At 34.3% G+C, this 22923-nt stretch overlaps 1 protein-coding gene across 1 annotated transcript in view; it reads right to left on the reverse strand.

The window, feature by feature from the left end:
• Positions 1-21013, reverse strand: part of LOC132549890 (protein unc-45 homolog B-like) — a 46238-nt gene extending 25225 nt beyond the window's left edge. Inside the window, exons 1-9 of the mRNA XM_060213863.1 lie at positions 20905-21013; positions 19831-20032; positions 16387-16562; positions 15207-15296; positions 12009-12176; positions 3103-3310; positions 2300-2467; positions 1071-1239; positions 384-453 (exon numbers count right to left, since the gene is read on the reverse strand). Of these exons, the coding sequence (XP_060069846.1) occupies positions 384-453; positions 1071-1239; positions 2300-2467; positions 3103-3310; positions 12009-12176; positions 15207-15296; positions 16387-16562; positions 19831-20032 (1251 nt within the window). The 5' untranslated portion in view covers positions 20905-21013. The remainder of the gene's footprint in view (positions 1-383; positions 454-1070; positions 1240-2299; positions 2468-3102; positions 3311-12008; positions 12177-15206; positions 15297-16386; positions 16563-19830; positions 20033-20904) is intronic.
• Between the last annotated feature and the right edge of the window lie 1910 nt (positions 21014-22923).

The following is a 22923-nucleotide window of genomic DNA, read 5'->3' on the forward strand; positions in this document are numbered from 1 at the left end:
AGTTAACAGTGTGATTTACCTGTAGTAAAGTTAACAGTGTGATTTACCTGCAGTAAAGTTAACAGTGTGATTTACCTGCAGTAAAGTTAACAGTGTGATTTACCTGCAGTAAAGTTAACAGTGTGATTTACCTGCAGTAAAGTTAACAGTGTGATTTACCTGTAGTAAAGTTAACAGTGTGATTTACCTGTAGTAAAGTTAACAGTGTGATTTACCTGTAGTAAAGTTAACAGTGTGATTTACCTGTAGTAAAGTTAACAGTGTGATTTACCTGTAGTAAAGTTAACAGTGTGATTTACCTGTAGTAAAGTTAACAGTGTGATTTACCTGTAGTAAAGTTAACAGTGTGATTTACCTGTAGTAAAGTTAACAGTGTGATTTACCTGCAGTAAGGTGGAAATGGCTTTTAGGGCTTCAATTTTGGATTCAAATATTTCGTCACCAAATAAATCTCTGAAAAATAAACAAAAAAATATATAAATATATATTTGTACCTGAAACACTTACCAATTCACAATTTATATAATGATCTTAAATCTAACTTCATGTATGTATATACATGTATATGAAAAAAAAGTCTCACTCTGAATCTAGATATAGAACAAAATATTATGAACGCTCATGTTTGTGCTTACATATATTGAGGTGACTGGATGTTTACAAGAAGAAAGCATCTTCAATCTTTCCTTTTTATGAACTTTATTAAGAAAACCTCATCGAAAAAAGAGAACATGAAATGTACTTTGTAGAATTTTAACAACAAAACTGCAGAGTATTGTTTAATTATTTGTATATTTACAGATAATCACCTTTGTTTCATTATTACTAATGATTTAATCTACGTGTTGTTTTAACATATTTCAAAAGGCATTGTGATCTTATCTATTGTATTTCAGTATGTAAACATGTACACACAAATAAGGTCAATCTATAATTTATAATCAGGGCAACTTGGACTTGAGGCAGATCAACAGTTAAGGGAGATTATCTAGCACACTACTTTGTATAAAAGGGAGATCATTCTATCTGGACACAATTTACTTCAAATACACACAATACATAAATCTTACTTGAAATATTCACTGCATTTTGCTTTAAACTTGTCCGCCTCCTTATCACTGTACAGGTCATCATATATGTTGGACAGAGCCACTGCTGCATGCATCTTTGAGTTCTCAGTCACAGGCAGTGTCTCGTGCTGTTTGATTGCCCCAGCAACTGCCAGTAATCCCTCAACACCTGTGGAATATCAATCTATATCTATTGCATTATCTCTAATTAACATTAATACACTAAATCTATCCAGCATTAAGTCCCTGCCTGGTTATACACTAAATCTATCCAGCATTAAGTCCCTGCCTGGTTATAGACTAAATCTATCCAGCATTAAGTCCCTGCCTGGTTATAAGCCCAGCCATGTATTCTGCTCTTCATTAAATTCACTTTTGTGTTGGTCCTCTGGGCATATTTTAAGACATTATTGTCATTGTCACATTGTCGTCAGCCCACCTCCCTTATATGAGTTGGTATCTATCTGGACTCCCCTCCGCATCTCCCTGGCTTCATTGCATATTTTTCCAGTAACAAGCCCATCTCCCTTATATGAATAGATATCATGTGACCCCCCCCCCCACCCCCCACCCCTCCCCCCCCCAACTCCTATTTGAGGTAATTGCATGATAAATTTCCAGTAAGAAGCCCACCTTCCTTATATGAATAGATATCATGTGACACCCCCCCCCCCCTCCATCCCACCTCCTTCCTGAGGTAATTGCATGATTAATTTCCTGTAAAAAGTCCACCTCCTTTATATGAATAGATATCATGTGTAGTAATCATTATCATTATACATGGATAATGATAGTCTCCCTCACACATCTAGCAATATGAAATTATGAATGAAATTACTTCCGTGCAATGTCATCATATCACGCACTATACTTGAATTTCACTCGTATCAAAAATACCTCTACGAAAAAGAATTGTTGGAGTATGTCTTTGATAGAATCACAATTGAATAAAATTGAGAAGAATACGTCTGAAATAGGGAAACGTTAATAAACAATTGACAGCTCCAGGACGATTCTTTAAGGCCTGTAGACTGAATGTGTTCGCTATTTTTGAGTCTGAAAGTTGAATAAGATTAAAAAAACAATATTTTATAAAGAAGAGTACCACATGTGTAACGATTTACAGTATCCAGTGATCACTACAATAGAACTTTGCTGAATAACCAGCAAGTTATCCCCTCCAAAACCTTAACAAAATAAAAAGCCTGTAGATAGCTGAACATTTGTACCGTCAGTCTCCAAAAAATCCCTCGTCCACTGGAGCCCATTTTTACGGAGCATGTTTTTGATGAGGAGTTCCATGGCAGCATCTCTTCCTTCCCCCGAGACCTTGTAGTTTTGAAGCATTTTTATCAGCATGTGGAACGTCTCCTTCAAATATTCACGCTGGTCGTCATCTACATTAGGGAAACATCATCACTGTACAATCATTAAAACAAAAGGCCAAAAGGGCCCGTATCGATCATCTGTGTAGAGGTTTATAAAATACCTGTGTAGCAGTTTACATCACTGACTCAAGCACCTGTGTAGTAGTTTACATCACTGACTCAAGCACCTGTGTAGAAGTTTACATCACTGACTCAAGCACCTGTGTAGTAGTTTACATCACTGACTCAAGCACCTGTGTAGTAGTTTATATAATACCTGTACACCACTGACTCAAGCACGTGTGTAGTAGTTTATATAATACCTGTACACCACTGACTCAAGTACCTGTATAGTAGTTTATATAATACCTGTACATCACTGACTCAGTATTAGGACATTGGCTCCTGAGTTATTCAGACAATCAAATTACAACGTTGTAACAAGTTTTACTTTGAAAGTAAGTAATGGTCATTTCTTAAAATTTACTGATTCTTTAATGATCATATTAATTTATTTTAATTTAATATTTAATGGGTTTATATTCATATTATAAAATTCTATGAAATCAGATATCTTCATAAAAAATAAATTTTGTGGTTTGCCAAGAGTGAACATCATTCATTAGTGCTATAATTCTTTTTAATTTATTACAATGTCACTGTACCTAACTCCAGCCTGGGTCGGCGACAAGGTTCACCACGCTTCCTTGTAGCTTGATAATCCTCCTCTGCTTTACGATGAATATCCAGGCCTGTGATTTTAACTAACATGGTCTCTATCAGCTTTCCTGTTGATGTCACTAATGCTTCATTAGACTCCCACATCAACAATCCCAGCCTCTTCACACCAATTTCTTTTGATACTAACCATGACTGAAATATTAATGAAACTTTATGATTCTGTGTTAAAAAAAGCAAACAAATCAAATCGATGGAAAAGTAAACCTAAATAATAACCTCATCAAAGTGACGACATTACACAGTAAACCTAAATAATAACCTCATCAAAGTGACGACATTACACATTAAACCTAAATAATAACCTCATCAAAGTGACAACATTACACAGTAAACCTAAATAATAACCTCATCAAAGTGATGACATTACACAGTAAACCTAAATAATAACCTCATCAAAGTGATGACATTACACAGTAAACCTAAATAATAACCTCATCAAAGTGACGACATTACACAGTAAACCTAAATAATAACCTCATCAAAGTGATGACATTACACAGTAAACCTAAATAATAACCTCATCAAAGTGATGACATTACACAGTAAACCTAAATAATAACCTCATCAAAGTGATGACATTACACAGTAAACCTAAGTAATAACCTCATCAAAGTGATGACATTACACAGTAAACCTAAATAATAACCTCATCAAAGTGATGACATTACCCGCAGGTCTAGCTTCAAATCACACCAACAGTAACAAGGCATTGAGGCATTCATAAGCTTACTACTCTACATCTACAATCATTCACATCTACCATCATTCACATCTACGATCATTCACATCTACGATCATTCACATCTACCATCATTCAATACACATCTACAATCATTCACATCCACCATCATTCACATCTACCATCATTCACATCTACGATCATTCACATCTACCATCATCAAATACACATCTACCATCATTCACATCTACAATCATTCATATCCACCATCATTCACATCTACCATCATTCACATCTACGATCATTCACATCTACCATCATCAAATACACATCTACCATCATTCACATCTACAATCATTCAATACACATCTACAATCATTCAATACACATCTACAATCATTCAATACACATCTAAAATCATCCTTAAATCTAGTTTCATTTCACCAACAATTAGATAATTTTTATCAAAATAATGGTATATTGTAGCTTGAATCAGATGAAATTTTTTTAAAGTTTGTTTATATGTAGAGCCTGATCAATCCACATCTTACCATCATTCATTACACATCTAGCCCAAATTTCAGATATTATTGTATAGCTGGGTAAATTCCCAGAGGATTTCATTTCTAAATATTCACAGTCAGGAAAGATAACGTGATATTAAATACACATTGAAGCAAACTGATAGATTAACAGTGAATCAGTGGACAACTACATAATATATAACTACACAGTATTAGTAAATTTTTTTCATGATTTTATATGTAGGCCATTCCACTTTGTGGATCTTCTTAGGAGGTCATTATCTGCTGATTTCTACCCAAATTTCAGATATTATTGTATAGCTATGAGGATTTCATTTCTAAATATTCCACCCACCAAAGTATAACGTGATATTAAATACACAACCAAAGTGATGATTAACAGTGAATAAAGAATACATAATATATAACTACAAAGTATGATCTCATGATTTTAACGAGGTAATATTGCCACCCACCAAAGTATGATCTCTGTTAGAATATTGCCACCCACCAAAGTATGATCTCTGTAAAGAATATTGCCACCAACCAAAGTATGATCTCTGTTAGAATATTGCCACCAACCAAAGTATGATCTCTGTTAGAATATTGCCACCCACCAAAGTATGATCTCTGTTAGAATATTGCCACCCACCAAAGTATGATCTCTGTTAGAATATTGCCACCCACCAAAGTATGATCTCTGTTAGAATATTGCCACCCACCAAAGTATGATCTCTGTAAAGAATATTGCCACCAACCAAAGTATGATCTCTGTAAGAATATTACCACCCACCAAAGTATTATCTCTGTTAGAATATTGCCACCAACCAAAGTATGATTTCTGTTAGAATATTACCACCCACCAAAGTATGATTTCTGTTAGAATATTGCCACCAACCAAAGTATGATCTCTGTAAGAATATTACCACCCACCAAAGTATGATCTCTGTAAGAATATTACCACCCACCAAAGTATGATCTCTGTAAGAATATTGCCACCCACCAAAGTATGATCTCTGTTAGAATATTGCCACCAACCAAAGTATGATTTCTGTTAGAATATTGCCACCCACCAAAGTATGATTTCTGTTAGAATATTGCCACCCACCAAAGTATGATTTCTGTTAGAATATTGCCACCCACCAAAGTATGATTTCTGTTAGAATATTGCCACCAACCAAAGTATGATCTCTGTAAGAATATTGCCACCAACCAAAGTATGATCTCTGTAAGAATAATGCCACCAACCAAAGTATGATTTCTGTTAGAATATTGCCACCAACCAAAGTATGATTTCTGTTAGAATATTGCCACCAACCAAAGTATGATCTCTGTTAGAATATTGCCACCAACCAAAGTATGATCTCTGTTAGAATATTGCCACCAACCAAAGTATGATCTCTGTTAGAATATTGCCACCAACCAAAGTATGATCTCTGTTAGAATATTGCCACCAACCAAAGTATGATCTCTGTAAGAATATTTGCCACCCACCAAAGTATGATTTCTGTTAGAATATTGCCACCCACCAAAGTATGATTTCTGTAAGAATATTACCACCCACCATAGTATGATCTCTGTTAGAATATTGCCACCCACCATAGTATGACCTCTGATTTTTCAACTTTGAAATAAATCTTACTATGAAGCTGTTTTCCATGATGCAGATGGTAGTTTTGATGATAGGCTTTGATACTGGACTAAGGTTAAATGGTTAGCCATGTTTTCTCAGCCCTTTAAAAATCTCTTCCATGGAAATTCTCAAATGTTTGCAGGTACATGTATACTTAAACTGTAATCAATATCCGATCTGGTTTATGTAAGTGTTAGAGTACCATCCGTCTCCTAACATCTGGACTTGACACCTCTGATCGCTGCAGCCATAGTTCTGTCTACAGTCACTCATTAAAAGTTTAACAACCTACATTGTCTCCCTTAGGTATATACTAATCCTACTGTAGATCAATATCCAAGTTGGTGTGACTGATTGATTACATGCCTTGACCTCTGACCTCACCAGCTTGTTACTTAACATTGCAGAAAAGGCTAAACCAAAGAAATTCATTGTGTAACAGATTAAAGAGTCAAACTCTCAGAAACCTGTCTATCGTGGCTACAATGTTCAGAGTGTGGAGAGTTTGTGAAATATTTGTAAGATTTCAATATAGCATCTGTGTTAATTATTGTGTAAAGAAGCTAGGATCATGAATTCATTACTTTTGTGAGAACAGTCTTTTAAAAAACAAAACAATGGGTTCTCTGCTTAGTTAAACATGAAGTGATTTTGAGAAGCTTTTATCATATCTTGTGCAAATTGTTAGAAACCTTAACTATAGTGAAAATCGAAAGGAATAAGAACAAAATTATAGAAGAAAGGAAGCAAAAATAATGTTTGTCCAAGGAAATAATGGGACATTACCCCCAAAGATATAATGGGGCTTTGCTCCAAGGAAATAATGGGACATTACCACCAAGGAAATAATGGGGCTTTGCTCCAAGGAAATAATGGGACATTACCTCCAAGGAAATAATGGGACATTACCCCCAAAGATATAATGGGACATTACCACCAAGGAAATAATGGGACATTACCCCCAAAGATATAATGGGACATTACCACCAAGGGAATAATGGGACATTACCCCCAAGGGAATAATGGGACATTACCACCAAGGGAATAATGGGACATTACCCCCAAAGATACAATGGGACATTACCACCAAGGAAATAATGGGACATTACCCCCAAAGATATAATGGGACATTACCACCAAGGGAATAATGGGACATTACCCCAAAGGGAATAATGGGACATTACCCCCAAGGAAATAATGGGACATTACCCCCAAAGATATAATGGGACATTACCACCAAGGAAATAATGGGACATTACCACCAAGGAAATAATGGGACATTACCACCAAGGGAATAATGGGACATTACCACCAAGGAAATAATGGGACATTACCCCAAGGGAATAATGGGACATTACCCCAAGGGAATAATGGGACATTACCACCAAGGAAATAATGGGACATTACCACCAAGGAAATAATGGGACATTACCCCCAAGGGAATAATGGGACATTACCCCAAGGGAATAATGGGACATTACCACCAAGGAAATAATGGGACATTACCCCCAAGGAAATAATGGGACATTACCCCCAAGGGAATAATGGGACATTACCCCAAGGGAATAATGGGACATTACCACCAAGGAAATAATGGGACATTACCACCAAGGAAATAATGGGACATTACCCCCAAGGGAATAATGGGACATTACCCCCAAGGAAATAATGAGACATTACCCCCAAGGAAATAATGGGACATTACCCCCAAGGAAATAATGGGACATTACCACCAAGGAAATAATGGGACATTACCCCAAGGAAATAATCCAAATGAATGAAGAATCGAAAAATCACTACCAAGTTTGGTATTTAAAATTGTGATTCAAGTGTACATTTTCCCCGTCTAACTTTGTTGGTGTCTGTTGATTAAAGCAAGCCGTCAAACAAAGACAATAAACACACAAAGCTACATCAACTGCCTTAGTTATTGGAAATTCGACAACAGTAGACGTCAAAATTCACGTGTTGATCCATGTGCCTCTGTCCACGTGGAAGGAAAGCTGGTTTTGATTGTACAATATCACACAAATGTTCTTGATACATAAATCATTGTAATCTAGGATTTATCAACTTGTGTGGATTACAGTGACAATCCAGGCTCCTGTTTTAGTTCTGTCAGACATAGCGTACAAGGATTTATCAACTTGTGTGGATTACAGTGACAATCCAGGCTCCTGTTTTAATTCTGTCAGACATAGCGTACAAGGATTTATCAACTTGTGTGGATTACAGTGACAATCCAGGCTCCTGTTTTAATTCTGTCAGACATAGCGTACAAGGATTTATCAACTTGTGTGGATTACAGTGACAATCCAGGCTCCTGTTTTAATTCTGTCAGACATAGCGTACAAGGATTTATCAACTTGTGTGGATTACAGTGACAATCCAGGCTCCTGTTTTAATTCTGTCAGACATAGCGTACAAGGATTTATCAACTTGTGTGGATTACAGTGACAATCCAGGCTCCTGTTTTAGTTCTGTCAGACATAGCGTACAAGGATTACAAACCCTGTGTACAATATGTTTCAGATTATAATTTGACAGTAAAAAATCTTGGAGATAAGATGTGAGAAAAGAATTGACATATCAATGGAATGTCTATTTCAATTCCACATCCTTCATGATTGGTCAGTCAATAATAAGACATTTTGGACATCCAAGTGAAAAATATGCATTTCTTCTGAAGATCAATTACACTTTTAAATAAGTTTCACATCTTGATCTTATAGTTGACAAAAAGAAATCCTTGATTTCAAAAGAAAAAAAAGTCCAAAATTTCTACTGGTTCATGTTAAGCCAGCAATTGACATTTTGGAATTTGTCTTACTGATTGCTAAGACTGATAAATATTTATTTGTCTCATTTATTTGCAGGCATCATAACAGTGGGGAAATCTTTTCAAACTAAAGACATTTGAATCACCTTCTAGTAATAATAATCTGTGTGTATTTTTTAAAGACAACAAACTGCAGACAACAAATATCATGACGATATTTGACATTTCACTTCAAGGACACCCCTAGCTTATTGCAGGAATTATCAGAGGATTTGGAACTCTCTAACTTACAAAAGGAATTCTACAGGTGACAGATCTCCTTAACTTACTACAAAATGATCTAGAGGTTTGGAACTCTCTAACTTACCAAAGGAATTCTACAGGTGACAGATCTCCTTAACTTACTACAAAATGATCTAAATTACAATCTAGAGGTTCTGTGTTGTCTAAACTTATTGTAGAAATTACAATCTAGAGGTTCTGTATTGTCTAAACTTATTGTAGAAATTACAATCTAGAGGTTCTGTATTGTCTAAACTTATTGTAGAAATTACAATCTAGAGGTTCTGTGTTGTCTAAACTTATTGTAGAAATTACAATCTAGAGGTTCTGTGTTGTCTAAACTTATTGTAGAAATTACAATCTAGAGGTTCTGTGTTGTCTAAACTTATTGTAGAAATTACAATCTAGAGGTTCTGTATTGTCTAAACTTATTGTAGAAATTACAATCTAGAGGTTCTGTATTGTCTAAACTTATTGTAGAAATTACAATCTAGAGGTTCTGTGTTGTCTAAACTTATTGTAGAAATTACAATCTAGAGGTTCTGTATTGTCTAAACTTATTGTAGAAATTACAATCTAGAGGTTCTGTGTTGTCTAAACTTATTGTAGAAATTACAATCTAGAGGTTCTGTATTGTCTAAACTTATTGTAGAAATTACAATCTAGAGGTTCTGTGTTGTCTAAACTTATTGTAGAAATTACAATCTAGAGGTTCTGTGTTGTCTAAACTTATTGTAGAAATTACAATCTAGAGGTTCTGTATTGTCTAAACTTATTGTAGAAATTACAATCTAGAGGTTCTGTGTTGTCTAAACTTATTGTAGAAATTACAATCTAGAGGTTCTGTGTTGTCTAAACTTATTGTAGAAATTACAATCTAGAGGTTCTGTGTTGTCTAAACTTATTGTAGAAATTACAATCTAGAGGTTCTGTATTGTCTAAACTTATTGTAGAAATTACAATCTAGAGGTTCTCTGTTGTCTAAACTTATTGTAGAAATTACAATCTAGAGGTTCTGTATTGTCTAAACTTATTGTAGAAATTACAATCTAGAGGTTCTGTGTTGTCTAAACTTATTGTAGAAATTACAATCTAGAGGTTCTGTATTGTCTAAACTTATTGTAGAAATTTATCATTTGGATTGCCTTATATTACAAAAGGATTATGACCCAGAGGACTTCAGAAATATTTACTATTTCAGTTAGAACAATGACTGAATGATGTAGGTCAATTTGTGAATTATCTTTATCTTAATTGCTCTTTGCATATTCAAAGCAACATTGATCAAAAACCAATTTCAGACAGAAGTTTAAACAACTTTGTTGATCTATAAAGTGGAACTTTAGTTGTAAAAAAATTTATCTACACATCAATACAGAAAAAGCTCTTTTTAAAAAATTTAATTTGATCCAGAAACAATTAAAATATATTAGCGTGTCTGTGATGATAATATTTCTAAGATGACCCCGGTTAAGAACATCACAAGGATATACATGAATCTCTTCCCCATCAACTCCAGTGATAAAGTTGAACCAGAAGATGATATTAAATTTGTTATAATTTTGACAGTTTTTCTTACATTGTTAAGTTTACTTATCACAATAAGTAATTTACTGACTATTGTAATGGTTTTTACTTCACGACAGCTACACAAAACTACGTATTATCTCATAGCGTCCTTAGCTACGGCCGACATGCTTATAGGCTTAACAATTACACCATTTTTTATTCTATGGCTTTTAGAACATGATTTACTACAAAATCCTTACATCTGTAAAATGGTTCTGATTAATTCACTCTTTTTAACATCTGCTTCTATAGTAAATCTTATGACCTTGACTGTTGAAAGGTATTTAGCCATCTGCCATACACTTTTCCATAAATTTCTTGTGTCCCATGAAAAAACCACAAAAGTTATCATCAGTACTGAATGGCTGATTTGCGTTTTGTTTACAACAATATCTTTTTTTATTGGCATGAAAACAAATTTAACAGCCAAAACGTGTACCTACTATCAAGCTTTCAATGAACACTTCTTACAAGTAGCCTTAATCATTGGAGTCCTGATACCATTTTTGAGCATGTTTATACTGTATGCAAACATTTTACACGCGACCAAAAAACATCTCAAACTAAAGTATGATCTATCTAATAAGCTTGTAACAGAATGTCCAGAACAATCCGAGCCCAAGTTACAAAAGGTGAAGCACAACCATAAAATGACAATTACTCTCTGTCTCATATTAACCTCTTTTGTATTATCTTGGGGGCCATTTTTTGCCATCATAATCATACAAGCATTTTTCTCCTCCTGTACTGTACCTGTTATTGTTAAAGACTTTGTAATACTTCTCGGATTCATGCATTCACTTACCAACCCCATTATTTACACTTTTCGACAACCAAACATCAAAACTTTACTTCGACAATCCATCCAATGTATCCAACTAAAGCTGCTGTATTTCGTTTCAATCTATTCTACTCAATCATTAACTTAAGAAGATAAATACCTCATTTTTGCAATTTTCAATTCTTTACCGAACACTCTCGAAAACCTTCATGCCATGATCTAACATTTTCAACCAAGATTTGTAAGGACTGAAAATGGCCTATGTACACTGAGGAATTTTATTGTGGGTTAAAAATGAAAATTGCTAACAGGAGGACTAACTAATTCCTCATCCCATCCTCTTACTGCACCTATCCACTTTCTTAAACAAATGTTTACTATATCCTGGAAGGGTAGAGAAAGCACAATAGCTTTTACATGGAGACATTCTTAATTTCTATCATAGCTGATCCCAGAAGATTTTAAAAAGTGAAGGATAAGTTGACATAAGAAGACTGTGTAATCTGGCAAATACACAGATAACATTATAGACTTTTAAAGAGGATTAAAGAATAAAAGGAAATAAGATAGTGAATGTACATACCCTAGGTACTGAATTACTGCACACGCAGGAAAGAACACGAATAGCTGCCTGAATCAGCGTCAGATTTCGTCCCTCTAACAAAGCTTTCAGTCTCTGTACGCCAGACTGCTCACAGATATAGTTAGCACCAGCATCTTCCCGTGCTAACACAACAAGGTTGTTCAGAGCCTGAAACAAATCAAAATTACACAGGTCTAATGATAGCTAGTATTTAAATACTGGTAACCAATCCTGTAACTAGTTTAATTTGTCACTAAGAAATCGGGCCGCCTGTAGACAAAAGATTTTAAATTATATTATTTACTGTAAAAACATTAATTTTTGTGGAGGGCTATTTTTACCTTTTTTGTTGGTAAAATAATTCCATGAATTCATTGTGCACAAACTGTTCAAGTTAGTATATGTAGTTTTAGTAGATTTATTGAGCTACATTTATCTCTGAAATTAAGTGTTCAGCAGTATAGTCCTACAGAATGATGGGACAGCAGTTTGTGGGGACATTATCTATTTTCATTGTATGATGGGACAGCAGTTTGTGGGGACATTATCTATTTTCATTGTATGATGGGACAGCAGTTTGTGGGGACATTATCTATTTTCATTGTATGATGGGACAGCAGTTTGTGGGGACATTTTTCCTTTAATTTTTAAACAAAATGTGTTAGATTTGTACATGTATATTATTCCATCAAAATATGTTTTGATAGAATTTAACTTTTGTATATCTTTTTCTGTAAAAGTTTCAGATTTTGAAAATCAAACCCATTGATGATATTTTGTTCTCATATAGATACATTAGTATTACGTATTTGCTGTTCTCATATAGACACATTGGTATTACGTATTTGCTGTTCTCATATAGATACATTGGTATTACGTATTTGCTGTTCTCATATAGATACACTGGTATTACATATTTGCTGTTCTCATATAGATGCACTGGTATTACATATTTGCTGTTCTCATATAGATACATTGGTATTACGTATTTGCTGTTCTCATATAGATACACTGGTATTACATATTTGCTGTTCTCATATAGATGCACTGGTATTACATATTTGCTGTTCTCATATAGATACATTGGTATTACATATTTGCTGTTCTCATATAGATGCACTGGTATTACGTATTTGCTGTTCTCATATAGATACACTGGTATTACATATTTGCTGTTCTCATATAGATGCACTGGTATTACATATTTGCTGTTCTCATATAGATACATTGGTATTACATATTTGCTGTTCTCATATTGATATATGGATATTTCGTATTTTGCTATGCCTAGTTATAATGTATTATATAATTACATATTTGCCTCTTGCATATTTGCTTCATATGTGTATTTCATATTTGCTGTTTCATATATATATTATTTCGTATTTTGCTATGCCTAGTTATAATGTATTATATAATCTAATTTGCCCTTGCACTTCAATGTGTATTAATATATAATGTTCTCGACCTTCAATGTGTATTAATATATAATGTTCTCGACCTTCAATGTGTATTAATATATAATGTCCTCGACCTTCAATGTGTATTAATATATAATGTCCTCGACCTTCAATGTGTATTAATATATAATGTCCTCGACCTTCAATGTGTATTAATATATAATGTCCACGACCTTCAATGTGTATTGATATAATATGTCCTTGACCTTCAATGTGTATTGATATATTATGTCCTTGACCTTCAATGTGTATTGATATATAATGTCCATGACCTTCAATGTGTATTGATATATTATGTCCTTGACCTTCAATGTGTATTAATATATAATGTCCTCGACCTTCAATGTGTATTGATATATAATGTCCATGACCTTCAATGTGTATTGATATATTATGTCCTTGACCTTCAATGTGTATTGATATATTATGTCCTTGATTTTTAATGTGTATTGATATAATGTCCTTGACCTTTCTCACAGGAAAATAACTATCGCATGTTTGTATGTATAAACATGTATCAATGAATACAAACATATAACAAATGTTTGGTGATATTTTTCAGCGTTTCCCATTATTCCCAAACAAAGGTACAAAACACCTATATTGGTGCAATTCAAGACATGTTTCCCCAGTTTTCAAATATATTGTTAGGGGTGTACTGTACACCCAGGTTCAAAAGGCAAGGAGGAACACTGATTTGTTTCTGTATATCTAATTTACAGTAGCACCATCTATTGATTGCCAATATCACCCGATTAAAGCCCCATGATATTTACCAATTTAACAGTATGTCATGTCTAAAAAACACTTAAATGCAATAGAAAAATAATACCTTCTATATTTCAGGTAAATTTTGTCAAATGTCTCTGATGTGAAATAAAAATTGAAGTCTGTAATATGTAGTTATTTCATTGCTGTAAATTTCTGAAACAATCATTAAACGTAACAATACAGTACTAATAATTGTGGTGAATTAAGTGGATCTTAACTTGAACTTTACATAAGTACATGTACCACCTGTGATAGCCAACAAGAAAATATCATCGAGATATTCCAGAGGTATCTTGACACCCAACATCACATGATCTTTATTGGTTCTATATATAGAAGTGATTCTAGTATGATCTTGACACCCAACATCACATGATCTTTATTGGTTCTATATATAGAAGTGATTCTAGTGAGATCTTGTCACCCAACATCACATGATCTTTATTAGTTCTATATATAGAAGTGATTCTAGTGAGATCTTGACACCCAACATCACATGATCTTTATTGGTTCTATATATAGAAGTGATTCTAGTGAGATCTTGACACCCAACATCACATGATCTTTATTGGTTCTATAAATAGAAGTGATTCTAGTGAGATCTTGACACCACACATTGAATTATCTTTATCAGTCTTATATAAGATTGATCTTTTCAATTCTCACTTCCTTTCCCTTTCCTCTTAATCATTTGATATCAAGGGAATCTCACATATGAAATATCAGATCTTTTATTGCAATATTAATAACAATTTTCTATTGTTAAAATCCAATATGGTCTCCTGTCAGCTGTTTTCTTAAACAACACAAAAGTTTGAGAAATATCTTTCCTGTACCTTCAACAGTAATAATAATTTTAACTTGTCAAATTCCAAGGTAAGGTAACCATCAGTTGGTTATATTATATCTGTGATCAGTCTGACTTCACGGACACACCTATGGACAATTAGAAACAACAAATAAATACCTGAAGCTTCTTCTCATCGTCACTGCCAGAGTCAAAAGCTAGGTTGAACATCTGTGAAACTTTAGCGGAGGTACTGTTCTGCTGTTTTATCTGTAAAAACCACTGTATCATTAATATCACAAAACACATTTATCTTATTAGCCTGTCTGGTAGAGAAACTGATGCCAGAGCTTTTGTTGATTTTTCAGAAACACAGGTTATATGATAAATCAAAAGATAAATAGAATCTTAGACTTGTGCCAATGTAATATGGGTTTTTAATTAAAATCATTAAATAAATTGCTATGTCACTCACCTAAAAGCTTGTGAGGTATCAGATTATTGAATATGTTAAAAAAATCCATATTACATCAATATTCATGATATTTACACAAAAACAGTGGGACAACTTTTCACTTGTGTTGTAAAACTGAATAAATCTACTATGATTCGGCAATATTTCATCTTCCTGCACAATAATACAAAATAGATGTAGATGTTGGCAGCTAGTGATCACATGAATAAATCACAGCTGAACACTATTTGTCTTTGTTGGCATGAGACCTGCTTTTATGCTAGTATTTCTTTTTTCTAGAGAGAAATTAAGATTTTGACAACATCAACAAAAAGTTAATATCATGTCCTATAATGTAATTATAATGTGGGGAATATTTACCACAAAGAAAAAATTGTGACCTTTATATCCATGGAATAAACAAATATTGAGAACAATTTTTTTCTGCATCCAGAATTTATACAAGCATGTTTGTCATTCAAAACTGCAACATTAACAAAACTGAAACTCACAAGTAAAAAAAAGGTTAACAATAAAAAGGCAGAGGCTAAATGTAAATGCCAGTAGGTGAAATTTGCTCTGTTCTATCTGCAACAAAAAACAATGTATTGGAGCTCATGTAAAGATATTATCCCCTCCTAACCAGTCCCCTATCTTTTGACATGTAACTGAATATGTAAAGGGAAATGGGATGTTGGGACATGACGGAATGCAAAAGGGAAAATAAACATGAGTGAATACTATATTATGCCCTGCCCACCCTGCCCACCCCCGCCCGCCCCCAATCAAATGGCATGGACATAAAAACTATGTTCTTTCTATGAATACCAAAAGCATATACATGCACATTGCACAAAAGTATTTCTTTCTATCATGGTGAACAACATAAACCAACTCAACATTTACCTTTTCCTGAATTAACGGTGTTAGTCGACGTATAATCGGTTGGATGGCCGTATTCTTGGGATCTACCTTGATCAGTGCTCCAGCATCCTTGTATGCTTCCTCAACTTTGCCCAGTTTTTCATATGCCATGCATCTTCGATAGAGAGCTTTAGGGTCATTTTCATGGACATTAAGGGCTGTAAAAAAGGTCATATCTATGTCATGATCCTCCTTTTCAACAATGGATTTAAATTATTTTCTCGAGTTTTTCTACAAAAATGTGCATATATCTATATTTCAAATAAATGAATTATATGAACTGTATAAAATATTACGGGGAAACGGAATAATTCAGTTACAAAGACATTTCATACTCATCTTAAAGCATAAATCATAGAATGGAGTCGACGCTAGTATTCTAAGATGAGTTTGGTCAGTTCCTTATATGTCTCGCTTGAATGCCTCTCGGTATGCTGGGTGATTTAAATAAAGGGACAAACTACAAATTAGAAATCAATCGCATCAAACCAGGGGTATGTTGTTTCTTCTTGTTCACTGGTAGGTCTATTGGTTTCACACAAATTTTTGGGCTTCATCAGGATAATAACAAATAATAAATTTTCTACCTAAAGAAGTGAAATTCTGTGCACCCTTTCTTTGTGAATAGTGACATACAATAGTGTCAAGTAGTTCTAACTTTTACATGACTTCTTTATCTTTGATTTTTCAACAGAATTCCAATACTTTTAGGTTTAAATTTGTGTTATTGTCTAATGAAGCCCAAAAGTTCTAACAAAACTGGTTGACATACCAATAAAGGAGAAAGAAAAAAGTACCATTGGCTTGTTGCCATTGATTTCTAATTCATATTAAAACATTTAACAATGGGTCTAAAGGACCTGTATCTCTCACTCATCCAAGTGAGAATAACACTTGCCCATTTGACCAATTTGTCGAGAAATTATTAAAATTAAAGTTTCAATTGTGATGTGTTGTCCAATCAAAATGTCAACATCCAGTAAGAAGATTGGTTCTGTTTTGTTTACAAACAGTAAGGTCCAATGAAAGTCATTTAGTAATTGCTACATATAATAAACACCTCTTGTTAATATGAGATACACAGACACAATTTGATGACTTTTTTTTAGAATTATTGGATTTTCATTGTGTACATTTTTACACTGAAGTGTTGATTATATTGTGACAGGTACATATATATTCATTATCTGTAGTGGAACAGGAAAACACCTGTTTCCATTTTAGTGTATTCACGTGTTGTGCATGTGCCACGTTGGTCCTGTGTGCACGTCCCATGTACATCCTGTCATGTCCATATTTGGTGTTGTTATTTAGTTATATGTTAATTAGGGTGTAAGTTGTGGGGAAAGCATGCGAGTGTGAAAGTTAATGGAATAAAACTGTTTTACAACCGCGCATTTATCACAGTCGGCCGTAGACCAGGATATGGCCGTATCCTTGGGAGTCTGCTTGGTTCCAGTTTGACAAGACAACTGGACTTTTGATACATTTTACCAGACCTTGTACAGGTCTTGGAAGGTAATTAAACTAATGTTTAATTGTATCATACATTTAATTAATAATTATGAATTTGGAATCATAATTGTTTAATTATTCCATATCGGTCCAAATATTTCCAGTTATTGTCATACAGAATATGCATCTAATAGGTATTCTTATACAGCCGTTTGTTTGTTTTTTTAGGGTTTTCTTCCATGTGCGTCCGCCGGTTATAAATAAATAAATACAAGGAAAAGAACGACTGCTTGGTTTTCTTTGCTTTGTGACATTTCGCGAACACAACGAGACCGGTGGTTTACAAGTGTACCCGGTGAGCCCAGTGGCACGGAGTGGCTAAGACAAGGAATTAGTATGACCTGATTCAGTCAATAGCCCAGTCCTGGTGGAAAAAAAACCCTTATTGTAGCGCTACTAACGACTTATTCTTTCCCACTGGCCACAGGAATGTGTTTACTACAGAAAAGGAAAATTCATTGTCATTGAGACCTAGCAAAAAAAAAACAAAAAAATGTGTAGTTTATTTCAATGTTTACACGTATCTGACCGCATGCTTTGGAGTAACGATCCTGTCTTTAGTGCGCACTAGACTCAAACATCTTGACGACTTTGACCAGGAAGTGTGTGATTAACCACGGTACCTATCGACGATGAAAATTGTCCGAACTTTTGCAAGTTTGTTTTTGAACTGAATAATCGCACAATTGTGTATTATATTTGTTCACTAGGGTGTCACATTGCTATGATAAGTATGTATTTAGGGTATTGTGACTGAGACTTGGGTTTCAGATGTCAAGTCAAGGTCAAGGTCAGCCGGCTAAAAGTCAGAGGTCAGAACCCCCCAGGGTCACGTTGATTACAGTTCTGAAGGGGATAGTGATTCAGACTCTATCTATTTGTTAAGGCCTGTTACTCGAAGTACACGGTGAGAGGAGTCCTGTCATGATAGTAACCAACAAAGTTCAGGTGGTATCCATAGAAGTTGTAATCTAGGTACTGGTGTTGGGGTGGTTACCTCCCCTTCTTCGTCTGATACCACCGCTATGATGGAAACTGCACCAATACGGAGATCCACCAGGACCAGACGAGTACCTCAACGTTTTGACAATTTTATGATGGGACAAATTGTGGAGGATGATTGGATATTACTGTAAATAGATTCTATATTTTATTTCAGGTGCTAATAGTGTTTATTTCAGGTATTTGATTAATAACTAGACTTTGATACATTTTACCAGACCTTGTACAGGTCTTGGAAGGGTTTTCTGCCATGTGTGTCTGCCGGCTATAAATAAATAAATACATGGAGGAGAACGCCTGTTTGTTCTCTTTACCCTTATTTTAAAGCTTAGTAAAAAATACTTTATCAATATTTACCTGATGTTATTGGCATCTTGATTGTAATGAGAGCTATTATGTATATATAAGCTGCTTAGATATTTTCTGTCCTATTTCTTATTTTCAATAGAAATATGTTGTTTTGATTGGTCCATGCTAGAAACAACTAAACAAAAACAGGGTTTCTTTTCAACTCTTTTCAACTACAGAATCTCAACTTCATTTCAGCATTAAATGTTGAATTCTATTGATAGTTTGAATGAGTATTTAATTTATATAAAATTCTTAATGTTATATTGTCAGTAAAAAACCTTGCAATATTTTCTTCAAACTATTTGTAGAAAATATTGCAAAGTTTTGCAAGGAATGTTAAAAATACTGGCATATATGTTTCATCACAAATAAAAACTTACGATCGAATTATGACTGGTACATGAACTGTACATAAGGTCATTGGCACCTTTCATAATTCAATCATGGTTTTATTTGTGATGAAACATATATGCCAGTATGTATCAGTCTTTGGCTAGATAAAAATGTTTTCACTTGTACCCTTGTATGGTTCAATCAGGATCACAATTCTCTTCTTACCTGCAGTAGCATCCTCTATTGCTTCGGTATATTTCTCCTGTTTTAAATGACAAGCAGCCATGTTCTTGTAAATAGCTGCTTTATCCGCATCTTTCAGGTCTGAGATATCCAAAGCATTCATATAGCATGAGAGAGCAGCAACAAGGTCTCCATCCTTAAAGAACTTATTTCCTTCCTCCTTCAAAACAAGTGGGTCTGACATCTGTCAAAGTAAACAGGTTTGATGTTGTTTTAATTTGGTTTCATACGATTATAAATATGAAACTTCAGTAATGACTTAACGAATAAGGCTTCACAGCATGCTCAAAGAAAAAGACCACCTTTGTCTGTCATATCCAACTACAAGTACAATATAACTTCCTGGAATATGGTTAACGCTTCAGTGCTAGGATCAAACTAGAACCATTATTACTAATCAATCACTTCCTCTATTAAAAATTACATTTACAATACAATACTCAAATCTTCTCAATTAATATGAACTGTGTTATGACAGCATCTGGAAGACTTCATTCAAATTCCCATTTTTCATAAATATTCATTTGTTTTTTTCAGATTTAAAATAAAATAATAATACATATGTTTTCGCTAAGATGCCAGAAATGATCAGGGTAGGTCGGTTGGGAATTAAGTTTATGTTTAAACATTTGTGTAACTAGAGATATACAAACATTGAAATCATTAACTGGAAAAAAATTACGGCTCATGAGACGATAGCGGGTATGCTTTTGGGCCTAGGTATAAAATCGTGTCAGTTCATTAAAATATAAAACTACGCTGATGTTGGAAAGAAATTACATATATGTGTGCATATATATATAAGAATAATGTTACAAAATTAACAATTTCAAAATGAGTATCACGCTGTACCTTCTCATGTTACAAGCGCTTTCGTCAAAGTAAGTTTATCGTTTTGACAGCTCTCTCCTGAGCGGTGTTTCGCCGTTTACGATCGCTAGTAAAAACAACATATTCCTCGGTAAACGTGGAAATGGATGTCTTTATATTTCTCTGTCACAAAAAATAGACCATACAATGTTACATAGGGATAGGAGCACTAAAAACACTCCTTACCTTTTCCTTGTTTTTCTCCGCAGGCAGCCGCTAAACCGGAAGTTGGTACGAACGAACCTCCTGACAAAAGAGTTCGACTACCGAAAAGCACGTGAAATACACGAATTTGTTACTTATTGTAAATATTCCTGATCTACTGAGTCATTTGTCTGGTCTTTCCTGACTCTTAGTGATCATATAGTGTTTAGCTAGCAACCTTTGTGTGATTCTTTTCCTAAATAAAGGCCACATACCGTATTACCATATATGGTCATGAAATACGATGCAAGCGAACCCAGCATCATTCCCAGTAGGGGCCAGAACATTCTACTTCTAGAACCATCTACACTGTTCCATATACGATAGACCCCTGCCAGACATTCACTATAATTTGATGTACTGGCTGGGTATTTAGTACTGGGAGTTATATGCTTCTGGTTTTAGTACGTAGATAGCCAGATTTGTAGAATTAAGTCTGTGTTCGGAATTTGACCGAATCACGTTGACAAAATTTTATTAACTATTTCTTACGCCGATTTTCCCTACATATTCCTTATTTACAGTGTTAGAAACTTTAAAGCCCCGAAAGAACAAAGATGGAATAAAATAAAGTAAAAACCCAATGGAAAAAAAACTGATCGTGAAAAATTAAGAAATAAAATGTTTTAGAGACCTGTATTCATGTTTCGTTATTTTGTTATGTTTTATTTGTCCCCGCCACGTGTATGATTTTCTTTTTCTCTTGCACGTTATATAAGAATGTCTGACGGCTTGATATGATGCTTGTTTCAAGTCCAATTCGTTGTGCCCAGGTTTTATTAATCAGCAGGCGAGAATTCCCTTGAAGACGGAATGATCCCCAGGGGTCGGACACCCCCGTCCGAACAAATGTTTGACAACACGACGAAGCGAGTGGTTATAATTGACAAGGATACGTTAGCTTGTTACAGATATCCTTACTTATTATATAGGAGTACGACAGTCTAACTATATTATATATGTTAGATATACGGTAGTTCGGGTTTGTTTTAGATATACGGTAGTTCGACATTTTAGATATACGGTAGTTCGACATTTTAGATATACGGTAGTTCGACATTTTAGATATACGGTAGTTCGGGTTTGTTTTAGATATACGGTAGTTCGACATTTTAGATTTACAGTAGTTCGGGTTTGTTTTAGATATACGGTAGTTCGACATTTTAGATTTACAGTAGTTCTGGTTTCATTTTAGATATACGGTAGTTCGGGTTTATTTTAGATATACGGTAGTTCGACATTTTAGATATACGGGTTAGATATACGGTAGTTCGACATTTTAGATATACGGTAGTTCGGGTTTATTTTAGATATACGGTAGTTCGACATTTTAGATATACGGTAGTTCGACATTTTAGATATACGGTAGTTCTGGTTTCATTTTAGATATACGGTAGTTCGACATTTTAGATATACGGTAGTTCGACATTTTAGATATACGGTAGTTCGGGTTTCATTTTAGATATACGGTAGTTCGACATTTTAGATATACGGTAGTTCGGGTTTCATTTTAGATATACGGTAGTTCGACATTTTAGATATACGGTAGTTCGGGTTTCATTTTAGATATACGGTAGTTCGACATTTTAGATATACAGTAGTTCGGGTTTCATTTTAGATATACGGTAGTTCGACATTTTAGATATACGGTAGTTCGGGTTTCATTTTAGATATACGGTAGTTCGACATTTTAGATATACGGTAGTTCAGGTTTCATTTTAGATATACGGTAGTTCGACATTTTAGATATACGGTAGTTCGACATTTTAGATATACAGATTTTAGATATACGGTAGTTCGACATTTTAGATATACGGTAGTTCGACATTTTAGATATACGGTAGTTCAGGACATTTTAGATATACGGTAGTTCGACATTTTAGATATACGGTAGTTCATTTTAGATATACGGTAGTTCGACATTTTAGGTAGTTCACATTTTAGATATACGGTAGTTCGACATTTTAGATATACGGTAGTTCGACATTTTAGATATACGGT

The sequence above is a fragment of the Ylistrum balloti genome, unplaced genomic scaffold (assembly GCF_031769215.1).
Source record: "Ylistrum balloti isolate Yb309-2 unplaced genomic scaffold, AGI_CSIRO_Ybal_v1 Utg370086, whole genome shotgun sequence".
Lineage (NCBI taxonomy): Eukaryota > Metazoa > Mollusca > Bivalvia > Pectinida > Pectinidae > Ylistrum > Ylistrum balloti.